Raw genomic sequence first — 12,055 nt, forward strand, 5'->3', positions numbered from 1 at the left:
ATGATGTAGTATACAGGAGCTCAAAACTTTGCAGCTTGGACTTTCTGTTAAGAAAGTAACTGCATGAGGCTGTTCTTGGTGTGCCCTGTTCCTGAAACCACCTTGCACTGCAAGATGTTGGAGATGCACACACCTTGACATTTACAGCGCCAAACCATTGAGTCTGGTAGCATCTCCAGTTGGAGAGTCCCATATGAGTGTATTAAACTGCTCCTTGCCTTCGAGAGGATGGGAAATCCTGAAAGATAACCAGTTTTCGCCAGGGGTGAAGCAGCACTGCCATTGTTGTGATGGAGGTGTCAGGAAGTGCCCATCACGTAAGCAGAAACCTCACCAAGGCGATGCTTGGGAGATTCCCAGCACATCTCGGGCCCTGTGGTTCATAGAAGCCCAAGGAGAGATGTGTTAATTGCCCCTGCAGCTCAAGGAGAGCCTCTCCAGCCTGTGGCAGGTGCTGGTCTATGCAGAGCTGAAGGTTTCGTGAGGTGCAGCAGCTCGGTTACAGGAACCTACAGAGAAAAGACACAATTCAGTGGAGGGTAAGCACGCTCACTGCTGCCTGCATAACCCTGTGCAGGGATACTTTGTTCTGATGGATTTTTGCTTCATTCACCCTGAAAAATCTTAAAGTTCTTCATACAGTAGGGCTTTCTTGAGGTCACTGCTCCTATCTCCAAGTGTGCAGGGCAGGCTGAGCAGGCACTGCTGCCTTGTGCTGGCCTCTGCAGGGCTGCGTTCCCTTCTAGCAGAACCAGGAAGACAATAGAGCACAGTACTGTTTTTTATTTCATTTTAAGAGAGCAGAGCTCTGCCATCAGGTTTAATAAGCACAGCACTGCTGAAGGCTGCACAGCCTGCTGTACCCATCACACTGCTGTCCCTGCGCCGTGCTGCTCCTGCTGGAGGAAGGTGCCTGTTGGGAAGGAATGCTGGGAGTGCCCCAAGCTCAAAGTGCTCTGCATCGTGTCAGCAGACTGTACGTCAGGACAAGCCTTCTTCAGGTTGGCTATTTGTATTTTCTTTAAGAAGAAGAAAGAAGGCTAACGTGGAAAGAGACGGCTGCCAGACCTCTGTGAGGGCACGGAACCTTCTGCACCTTTCTCCAACCCCCATTTGGGGCATTTATTGGTCTCCTGCTTCTCCTGCCCCTTCCCTGCCCTGACACAGCGAGGTGAGGAGCTGAGTTCCTGCAAGTCCCCAGAGCTCCCCTGGAGGCACAAGAAGCCCTGGAGATCTCACAGTAGCATCAGCTGTGATAATGACCTTCAAGGCAGCTCATCTGGGATTCAGCACAGCACACCTTCCTGGAGAGAGCTGCTGCAGTCTGACTGTGTGCCGTGCGGCAGCGGCTGCGCTCAGCTCGGAACTGACTTATGTGAGCCATTAAACTTGCACTGAACTGGTGTTGGGCTTTTTACATCTCAAACTTCATTTTGCTGTCGTGACCAGACAGGCACTGGAGCTACAAACACGCTTTTCATCTCTTAAAATATTAAAGTAGTTCATCCCGTGGTCAGAGTGCTGCAAGATGTGCTGCAGACGTCTTCTTTAGTTCTTGCAGCTCAAAAATTACAACTGAAGGAGAAATTCATTTCCCTGAAGGTGGGGTTTTTTTAATGTGGTTCATGCTAGCGAGGAGTGCCTGCTTTGCTGCACCTGTTTGTCCATCCCAGTCCTATCTCTTCTACTTCTTAAACTGTCCCCTTGGAACAGGTACCTTTATTTTTTCTTGAAGAAATGTGACTGAAAATACATGGATTCTTTTTCAATAAGAATGGCCCCATCCCTGCACCTTTGGAGCACAGAGGCCCTCCCCTAAGACAGAATGGGAAACACAGCTCAGAAATTTAATGTGTCACTCTGCCCAGCAGTGGAAATGCTCTGGCATAACCAAAGCAAGAGGTTCTGTGAAGTCAAAGATGGAGCGGTAAAATGAAATCGGAAAGAAGTCTTGAGGTTCCAGAGTGAGTCCTGGGATACTTACAGGAGCTTTCACAGCCACGATGCTCATCAGACCCAACTTCCATTCTGAGAAAATGAAGCCTTGGGGGTGCAGCCATTGCAGAGATGAATTCAGGTCCCAGCTGGAGTTCATCAGCAGCACCAGGGCTGAGAACAGACACGCTCTGTGTCTGTGGGTTTGCCCTCCTCTGGCTGTTGGTTTCTGGTGATTTTCATCCTGCTGTTGACTCAGGAAGATGAGACAGGTGCTCTCTGGGAGCGCAGGGGGCAGGCATGGCACTGAGCACCCCGCTTGACCTGGCTTTGCCCTGCAGCCTGCAGCTCGTGCTGCTGGGGGAATTTGAATGCAGACGGTGCCTGCAGGCAAGGAGTGTGCTTAGAGCAGCCCAGACTAAACAGTCGGTGCCTGTGTAAACAGCTGTGTGCATCCTGGGGCTGTGCAGTGTGCTGCTGCTGTCTTGCCCAACACAGGGCCGGCACTGTGGGCTGCAGCCAGAGTGGGGCTCCAAGCAGGGGGAGGTATTGGGGCATCTCCTTTTGGTAGAGGTCACCATTTTCCTTGTGCTGCAAGCAGGATCACTCTGAGGTGGATGTGCAGTTATTTCAGTTTGATGGGGCTGCATATCCAGGGAGAAATGTGTCCCAGAGCTGGGGAAAATGAAGGGGAAAATGTTAACATGAGGCTTGTGCTGTGTTTGGGGCAGCAGGAGAGCACTGCAGGGTGCTCTGTAGGGCTGGGATGGCTCTGGAGGGCTGGGCGAGGGGCAGGCTGCTGCCAGACAGCTGAAACCCCTGGACATCCCCAGGAAGAGGTGGAGAGTGACCTTTGGATGGGACACTTCATCCTAAAAGGGAAATACAAAGGGGGGCTTGGCAGGTTTTTTTTCCCACTGGTGGTAAAGGTGTCTGACTGTGCCAGCCCCAAAGGTTCACCTGCACACAGCTGGGAAGTGCCAGCCAGCAGAGGTGGATTTATGAGTCCTCCAGGCTTGTTTTCCTCCAGCTCTCTCTCCTGGAGCAGTGTTGCAATATGTATATTTAAATACTTCAGGTCCCGGGGCAGAAACGTAGAAGTGAATTGTGTGCTCACAGTATCAGCAACCAATGGAAAGAGCTTTTGTTTGTTGGTTTGCTGGTGGGCTGTAAGGCCGTTTGGGGAGGATGTGGGTGTTCCTTGCAGGGACTGTGAGCTCCCAGGTGCAGGTTGCAGCACTGGGGTTGGTACCAGGATGAACGGAGCCTCAGCTCCTCAGTCTTTGTAACCAGGGGCCATTGATCCCTCTGGGGAAGAATACTGTAGAACCATCCTGTTGCTAGAGATGTATTTTTTATAGCCAAGTCGAGATTAAACTTCAGTATTCGCTTAACTGTCTTTATTTTCCCATGGTTTTCTTGATTGCTTGCATCAGAATGTGGGTGTGAGGTTTTCTGTTTTTCTCAATCTTGCCATTATTTCATGGAGCATTTGCTGATATCTTGTGAATCACCCGTGGCTCATGAATCACCGACTGAAAAACACTGCTGGGGTCGGGAGAGGAACCCACGGGGCGGGCATGGCTGGGAGGTGGAGGCCTGCAGCCTGGAGAACGCTGTTTGCTGCTGTTACTCCTTGTTCATTCTGATTTATCAGATCTAAATGGGATGGGAAGGGAGGGAAGCCCTGCTTGGAGCAGCGTTCCAAAGGCAGCATTCCCATCCCTACTAGGGCGGGGGGAAGCAGGTGCAGGGGTGTCCTGCCTGACTGCGCTGACGCCAACCTCTCTTCTTCCCGATGCAGGAGGGCAGCCTGTGGCCGTCGGAAAGCACTGTGTCGGGGAGCGGTATGGCCGAGGTGAGGACAGCCCGGGCTCTGAGTGCCGCCCGTCCCCGCGCCCCAGGGCAGCGCCTCACATCCTGCTGCCCCTTCTTGTCTCTTTCTCTCCCCTCCAGCAGCAGATCTACACCCCGCGGCCCAGCGAGCGCCTGGCGGTGCCGTCCTTCCTGCAGCGGGACCGCTTCAACAGGTTCCAGCCCACCTACCCCTACCTGCAACACGAGATCGACCTGCCCCCCACCATCTCGCTGTCGGACGGCGAGGAGCCCCCCCCGTACCAGGGACCCTGCACGCTGCAGCTGCGCGACCCCGAGCAGCAAATGGAGCTCAACAGGGAGTCGGTGCGCGCACCCCCCAACAGAACCATCTTCGACAGTGACTTGATAGATAACTCGGTGTACGGGGGGCCGTGCCCCCCCAGCAGTAACTCTGGCATCAGTGCGACCTGCTATGGGAGCAATGGCAGGATGGAGGGACCGCCGCCAACCTACAGCGAGGTGATCGGGCACTACCCCGGAGCCACGTTCTACCAGCACCAGCAGAACAACAGCGGGGTGCCCTCGCTGCTGGAGGGCAGCAGACTCCATCCCTCACAAATCAATGGCCTTGAGAGCACAACGGCGTGGAACAAAGAGAAGGAGAAACAGAAAGGGCACCCCTTTTAAAACAAATCAAGGGGGGAGGGGGGGAAAGAAAAAAGGAGAAAAAACAAAGCAAAGTGAGTGGAACAGTCTGCACTTGTGGTGAAAAGGAAGAAGGAGAGGGACTGGGAGCTGAGCAAGATGAGCAGAGGAAAGAAAAACTGAAGCCCTTCCCCATCTCTCCGTGTATAAATATTTACCTGTGATGTCTGGTCTGAATGCACAAGCCCACAAAGCTTGCAGAAGCGTTTCTTCGTGGAGCTGTCTTTGACGTTTAAAGAGGAAAAAAAAGAAAACAAGGGTAGCCCTTTTTTTTTTCTTTCTGTTGTTGTCGTTGTTGTCGTTTGGTTTCCGTTGTAGTTGAGCTGTGTGTGAATGCCGGTCTGGTTTCGTTTGATTCCTTCACTTAACTTTAAAGAGAAAATATTTGCACAGGAAAAAAGAAAAAGAAAAAAAAAAGGAACAAAAAAAACCACAAAAAAACAAACAAAAAAAAAACGTTTTGTTTAAAGATCTGCAATATAAATATATAAATATATATTAAGAAGAAGAGAAGAGCGGTATGTGGACGGAGCTGGAGTATTTTTGTATTAGAAGAGGCCTATTCGAAAAAACAAACACAAAAACCCACACACAAAAAAAATAGTTGTTTTCTGAACTAGAAGAGAAATGGCCGTTTTTTTTGGGTGCCGACTCAAAGCGCGTGGATGGCGGCGTGAAAAAGAGACGGACAAGAAAAAAATAACCACAAAAAAACAAAAAAAAGAACAAAAAAAAAAAAAAAGGAAATCAAAAAGCAGGGGTTTAAGAGTTATTTATATAAATGTTGAAATTTTTGCACTATTTTTTAATATAAATATGTCAGTGCTTGTGTTGGTCAGAGCCTCTATCATGTCTACCATGCAGCTGTTAAGGGATGTTTGTCCGTGGAGGAGCAGTGAGCTCTGTGGGTGCTGCAGGGCTGTGCAGCCGGGCTGGGGGGGTTGGGAAGGGTTGGGGGGGGGGCAAAGCAGGCAGAAATTACTTGATTTTTTATTTTTATTTTTATTTTTTTTGGACAACCTCGAACTTTCCTGGGGGGCGGCAGCGGGGATGAGAATAAACTTCTGTGTCTGAAGGAACAAAGTGGTTTTTGGTTTATTTCTTTCCATGCTCAGCCTGGAGGGCCCTGTGTGCAGGTGTGGAAGCAGCGGAGCGGCCGTGCCAACCTCTTCCCCCTTCACCCCAAAGCCAGACCTGGAGTGCAGGGCTGCTGCACCGCTGTGCTGTGTGGGGCTCTGCTCCCAGCACCCATCAGCTCTGTTTTTTGCTTTCTTAGCCCTACTAGACAGGTGTGAGGTGTGACGGCTGGGAACGAGCCTGTTCCGGTGATGGGTCAATTAAAAGCTAACCGAATAGGCTCCGTGCTTTAGAAGCAAAACCCCTTCACCTCTTGGGAAGATCCGTGCTGCGCTCAGCTCGGCTCCGGGAGCCGTCCGTCCCGCTGTGCTCCGTGCTGCAGTGTCAGTGCTGGGAGCTGTGGGGCCGTTGCCCAGCAGTGACAAAGGTGGAAGACATAAAGGCAATAAGTTGTTGTTAAGCAACTCTTCTATTACTTGAAAAAGAGAAATATGTGAGAACAGTTCTGAAGTTGTGGCCATTGGAGCGGTATTTATATACGTGTTGATGAAGATGGAGAATAGCTGAACTTGAAGTTTGATTGTTTGCTTTTTGCTTTTTTTTGTTCTAAATCCTGTATTCTCTCAGTCCTTCCGAGCACTTTTCTGAAGCTCTCGGGGTCCTCCCAGCTTCACAGCCGTGCAAAACCACAAAAGAAGCAACCAGAAATGCGAAGGAGTGACTCGAGTGTGTCAGGAAGGCGCAAAGTGAGTTTATAAACACGAATCTCTATGTAACATATCTATTTAGTGCCTTATGAAAGAAGCGGCCTCGCTCCCTTTTGCAAGAGGGGAGAAGGAAATCCTGGGCATCGCCACCCAGCAGTGCTGCTCTGCACGCCTTGCACAGGACAGCTGTCCCACCATGGGTTACGGATGCTGCCCGGGTCACCTGGGGACTCCTGCCCATGGCACAGGTCAGGAATCCCAGCAGCTGTTGGACGTGAGGTACCAACCAAAAGACATCTGTAATATCTGCTGCCCTCTTGAGCCAGAACGCGTGCATCGTGTGGTTGGGTTTTGTTTCCGGGAGGTGTTCTGTTCTCTGAGCTTAACTCGTGTGTTCGCTACAAAAACCAAATGGTTACCTCAGCAGGTGTGGGCTGGGATGTGAATCGTGGTCCCATGTGGAGCAGCCGAGGCAGGCGGGGGTTCTTAGTGGTGCTGTTGGGGCAGTGGGCACCAAGCGGTGCCGCGTTGGCATTGTGCAGTCAGAGCAGCTCCGGGTCTTCCATCAGTCCTTGGCATTTCAACCCGTTCTCCTTTTTCCCTCCCCATCTTTTCCCTATGTGAACTTCAGTTTCACAGACCTCACCCCGAGCATCCCACAGCTCCTTGACCCCTTCGCTGAGTTACTGGCTCCACTTTCCCTTGCCATGTGGGGCATGGAATGAGCTTACAGCTGCCATTGCAGCACTGCCATCAGCCCATGTCCCACACACCCCTGGAGCTGCCGTGGGCTCCCAGAGGGGTTCAGCCCCAGCCCCAGTGCAGCCCCAGTGCAGCCCAGCTCAGCTCAGCACAGCCAACTTGTCCCCTTGTGCCCGGCTCCTTTCTGCATCCTGCAGCCCTGCACACCCCGCGTTTCCAATGCAGGACCAGATCTGGGGCTCAGATCAACTCCCAAGTTCTGAATGGATGTTTAGAAATAACACTTTTTAATTATTATGATGATTCTTTATTATTGTTGTCCTTATTATTGCTATTTAATGTTATTTTTGCCTCGGGGTCCACGTCTCCCACCCCCCATCCCCTCCATGGCCAGGTGCTGGCTGCACACGCTGTCTCTCTTTGGTCTCTATGCAGGACCTGCCCACGGCTGCTCTCAGGTCCCGCAGCTGCAGCAGAGGGAGCACCAGGCCCAGCCCCAGTGACCTACTGTGACAAAAGCAGGAGACATAAGACATTGCCAGTGCTCGGCAGCCTCCTGTCGCAGCTCAGCCTTTTTGCTCAAAGCTGTAGGAGTCGTGTTGGCTTTCGAAGGGGTCGTTAGTCTGAGGGATCTCTTTAGGGCACAGTATGGCTAACAGCATCCTGAGTGTGCCACCAGAATGAAGGTGGCTTTCTCGGTGAGGATGGCAAGGAGCAGTGAGTTTCACTGGGGCTTCGGCCCCCTCCACAGCCCGCTGGTGTGAGACAGCCTCACTGAGGTACCTTAACTGGGGGTATAAGGAAATCCATCTGATTTCTGGAGCACTCACTTTCTGTATGTGTGTACAACCTTTACATTGCACTAACTGCTGGGTGAAAGAAATAGAAGCCCAATGTAAGTAAGGATCCAACAAGGACTGCCTCCGGGTGTGTAGCACCAGCAGTGCTGGCTGAGGACAGAATGAATTCGTAATCTCTTTCTCTGTTTCAATCATACATCCTCTGTGTACAACACAACGCTACCATCAACCAAAATCGTCCACAAACGGCACTTCAAATTGCTGCTGTGCTATAGAAGCCCATAAGGGGCAGCGTTGCAGTCCTGGTTTGCCTGCCTTACAGACACACCTCACTGTATTCATCTTTCCTCAGCCTTCCAGTCGCATTGCTTTGGCTTTGGAGTTTGTTACAGGCAGTCCTGTATCCCGAGTTCTGTTCGAGTTTAAACTTATGTAAACTATTGAGCGCACACGCAATGCAGTACTTACCTATCCTTTGCTGGTTTAGTATCAATATGTACTCTGATGCCAATTTACAAAGTTCTGTTGTAAACGCTTATTGTGTAACAGTAACCAATAGTGGCAATTATATGTCATTCGAAAAGCTGCAATACTTATACAATAAATTTTACAATACTTTGGACAATTTTGCCTTCAGCTTTTACTTTGTTACCTTAAAACCAGAGTTTGCCAATTCAGCATCATTTAAGGAGCTCTTCCCATTTTCTTTTTCAAGTGTTGGAAAAGGAATGTTTTCAGGTTTGGGTATTTTTGTGCTCTGTGTGCCAGCATTTGGTCCCTGTATCACACGCTGCCTGTCAGCCTTTTTCTCTCTAAATCTTGCTGGAAATGAGCAGAAACCTGCTCCCTCCTTTTAGCAACCGAGCAGCTCACACGAGTGCTGGAGCTACGTGCACTTTTTAAGGCGCTTGCTGTCCATGGGATGCTTTATCCCAAAGCTGGGCTCTGCAGGGCTGGGTTCCCTCCTGCAGGGAAGGCCGTCCTGGTGCTGGGAGCGAGCTGTGCGTCCCAACCCACCTGTAGGGCCAGGCACTCAGCCCTGACCCCACACCGATGTCTCAGGGAGACATGACAAAGGGAGCTGTGTAACAGCTTTGGTTTCCAATCACTCTTTTGAAATGATGGTTGTTTTTTTTCCCCATTTTTGGCTGAAATCAGTGTCTTCCCACAGAAAATGGGAACTCAGATAAAACCACCTTTTCCAAAAGGGATTTTGTTTTTAAATGAAAAAAGCAAAAAAAAAAACCCAACCAGCACAGCGTGTGGGAATGGGCACAGTGCTGTTCCTAAGCTGCCTTTGTGCACTGGTGGGGTGAGGCAGGGACGCTGCAGCACGGCTGATCAGCAAAGCTTTTTAACTTTTTGTTGTTGCCATTAGCTCAACACAAGAAACAATTCTGAGAGTTTGGGAACTGCGAGGGGGAACTGCCTTGTGCTGCAGGATGGGACCGGGCTGGAAAAGCACTGCTGAGACCACTGTGTGGATGGGGCAAAGCCGGCACAGGTGGGTGCCCGCTGGTGATGTTATCATGCAGGGTGATGCCATGAGCACACATTCACTCTAGACAAAGTAGGAGGACTCAGTGTCCCTGGTCAAAGTGCTTGGGCAGGACAGAGCTAAATACAAGCTGGGGAGGGCACAGAGCAGCGCAGGGAGGAGCAGGAGGGCTGTGTGCTTCCCTTCTGATCCCTGAGCCCTGTTCTGCATTATTGCTCTGCAAACAGGAGGTTGGAGAGCTTCCTCCTCCTCCTGCACCAGGGCAGGATGGCCAGCAGCGGGCTTCCTACACACAAAGAAATACTGAATATCACCCCATTTACAGTAATGTTGTAAGAGTGGCACGAAGCTGGGCTCCTATTCACCTTTTCCAGGATAGACTTTACCGTAATTGCCCAAACAATCTTCTATAACCCCAGTCTGTGCAGTTCAAAGCTGCCTGAGCTGCCCTGCTGGTTCTGCAGCACAGTTCAGCTGCAGAGCTACCTGGTGCCCCCACACAGTGCCCCCACCTCCTGCATCTCCTGCAGATGCTCATCTGCTCTCCATCCCTGGCTGAGCTGGCGATGGCAATGTGGGACTGGAGCGGAATCAAAAGTGCATTTTAATTGTAAACATTTGTCCAGAAATTAATGTTTCTGAACTAATGCTTCCCTCCGACCACTGCATTCCGAAACAAATGATTCTTGCTAATTGACTTTTCCCCACAGAGCGGGGGATGTATGTGGAGGAAGCCATCCACGTGCCATTGCCAAGGCCCCTTCCAGCAGCTGGCAGCACACCGTGGGGCACCTGCTCAACCTTAGAGCTCCCACCCAAGAGCTGCACGGCTGCATGGGGAGGAGGGTTCTGTTTCCTCCCCTCTGTTTGCTGAGCTGAATTCTGTTGTCATCAAGGTTGGATGGAAAGGAATTTCGCATCAGAGCTTCTCCTGAGGATCCGATAATCCACTTTTATTTTGATGCTTTTTAATAAAGCCGCGTAACAGAGGTTCCCTCATTGCAGCGATGCTGGCTGCAATGCGCTCACAATACTTCATGGCCCTGATAATGGAAGATTAGAATTTTGCCTTAATTATATCATTACGATACATTTCATGCGTTTAATTGTTTCTGTATGATGACAGCTAGGCTCTCCTGCCTCGTTTTTCCTGTTTCCTGATTCAATTACCCCCCACACAAGGGCAGCCCGAGAGGAATGGTCGTTCACAGCTCGTGCTTTCCAGGGGAGATGAAGGGGGTGCTGGGGAGACGTGGCAATGCAGTCAGGTCAGCACAGCTGTGTGCTGTGTGCCAGTGCTGGTGAGGAACAGCTGCACTGAGCTCTCCTCCCTACAGAAAGGGGAATAAAACGTGTCCAGAGCTGCAGACCTCCACCGCTGCAAGCTCCTGCTTCCTACATGAAGGCAGCCAGTGTGCACATGGCCTGGACAGGATGGCTGTGCTCCAAAATAGGACCTACCCCTGTTGGCTGTGGTGACACCCGCACATTTGTTTTAGATGAGTAAATGCAGTTTTCACTGGACAGGAATTTGTAATGATGTTTGCAATTCCCAGCTGCTTGGGTGGGTGGGAGTGAGGTGTGCTCAGCCCTGCTCTGCACCCTCCCCCATCTGTAAGCACTGTGGGCTGTACTGAGTGCAGTGCAGCGCTGGGAAAGAGGGACTGACTGCTCTAAGCTCAGCACAACGTGTTGTTAAGCTGCCCCGAGGAGGAGATGGCTTCTTGCTCATCCTGAGCACTGCTGTTGGATTTGGGGCCACCTGAGTGCAGCCGCAGCACCCCAAAGGGCCTCCAGGATTGCAACCGAGGGCATCACAAAGCCAGGTGCCAACCGAAGGCTGTACACACTGCGTGCTTAAAGCAAGGGGAAGTGAGGGGAGATCTACAAGTGGATGTGCTCAGGCAACAGAAATGACAGCACTATAAATGAAAATAACAATAACTGCACCCTGTGAAGGTTTTTTCCTCCTTATTTTTGCTGGTACGCCCAAAATCTTCTCTGAGCCCTTCTGTGAGCAAAAAGTTACCGCCAACAAAAATAACTGAAACCTGCTTTTCCTCCACCGTCGCGTTGCATCTGTTGTGTGGGAAATGGCAGCTCTGACTTCTTGTGTTGTTTGAGATTTCAGAGCGGTTCGTGGATGAGAAATTTCAAACCGAACCATCAGGAGAAATCACCTGCTGCAGTTCAGCTGCATTCGAAATGTTACATGATAACATGAGTGTTTTTAACGCGGCGTGTATACATATGTATGCACACCTTGAGATCAATATTAATATAGAAACAAGACATTTACTGTATCAAAATGAGAAGAAAACATCAACATTGCCTTCCAGTACTTGGGGGAGCTTACAAGCAGGAGGGGGAGAGACTTTCTGATAGAGATGGGACAAGGGGGGGGTGGCTTTAAAACTAAAAGAGGGGAGGTTTAGGTTAGATGTGAGGGCAGTGAGGCACTGCCCTGAGCTGTGGTGCCCCATCCCTGCAGGTGCCCCAGGCTGTGGATGGATACTGGACAGCCTGAGCTGGGGATGCATCAAGACCATGGCAGGGGTGGGCCTGGGGCATGTGAGGTTCCTTCCAACCCAACCACACCACGATTGCAGGGAAAGGATGGGTTTAGGGAGTATTTTGTAGCAGATCCTCCCTTTTTTTTATTGCTCATCAGTGTGATGCCCCTTTCCTCCCCTCCCTCCGTCCCCTCCAGCAGGAGCAGAGCTCTCAGCAAGGGGACAGTCCATCCCCATGCAGTATCACCATGACGTGGTTCTGCAAAGCATCACCCGTGGGGGTCAGCAGCTTTGGGTGCT

General features: G+C 50.8%; 1 protein-coding gene across 2 annotated transcripts in view; it reads left to right on the top strand.

Annotated features, from left to right (window-relative positions):
• The window catches only part of PMEPA1 (prostate transmembrane protein, androgen induced 1), a 32,091-nt gene extending 23,728 nt beyond the window's left edge, over positions 1-8,363 (top strand). The window contains exons 3-4 of one of the 2 annotated variants that reach the window (XM_072349885.1): positions 3,740-3,793; positions 3,895-8,363. In XM_072349885.1, the coding sequence (XP_072205986.1) occupies positions 3,740-3,793; positions 3,895-4,440 (600 nt within the window). In that variant the 3' untranslated portion in view covers positions 4,441-8,363. Of the gene's footprint in view, positions 1-3,739; positions 3,794-3,891 lie in introns of both variants that reach the window. The other variant, XM_072349884.1, reaches the window with a different exon arrangement.
• Positions 8,364-12,055: the final 3,692 nt, after the last annotated feature.

Source organism: Excalfactoria chinensis, chromosome 15, assembly GCF_039878825.1.
Source record: "Excalfactoria chinensis isolate bCotChi1 chromosome 15, bCotChi1.hap2, whole genome shotgun sequence".
Lineage (NCBI taxonomy): Eukaryota > Metazoa > Chordata > Aves > Galliformes > Phasianidae > Excalfactoria > Excalfactoria chinensis.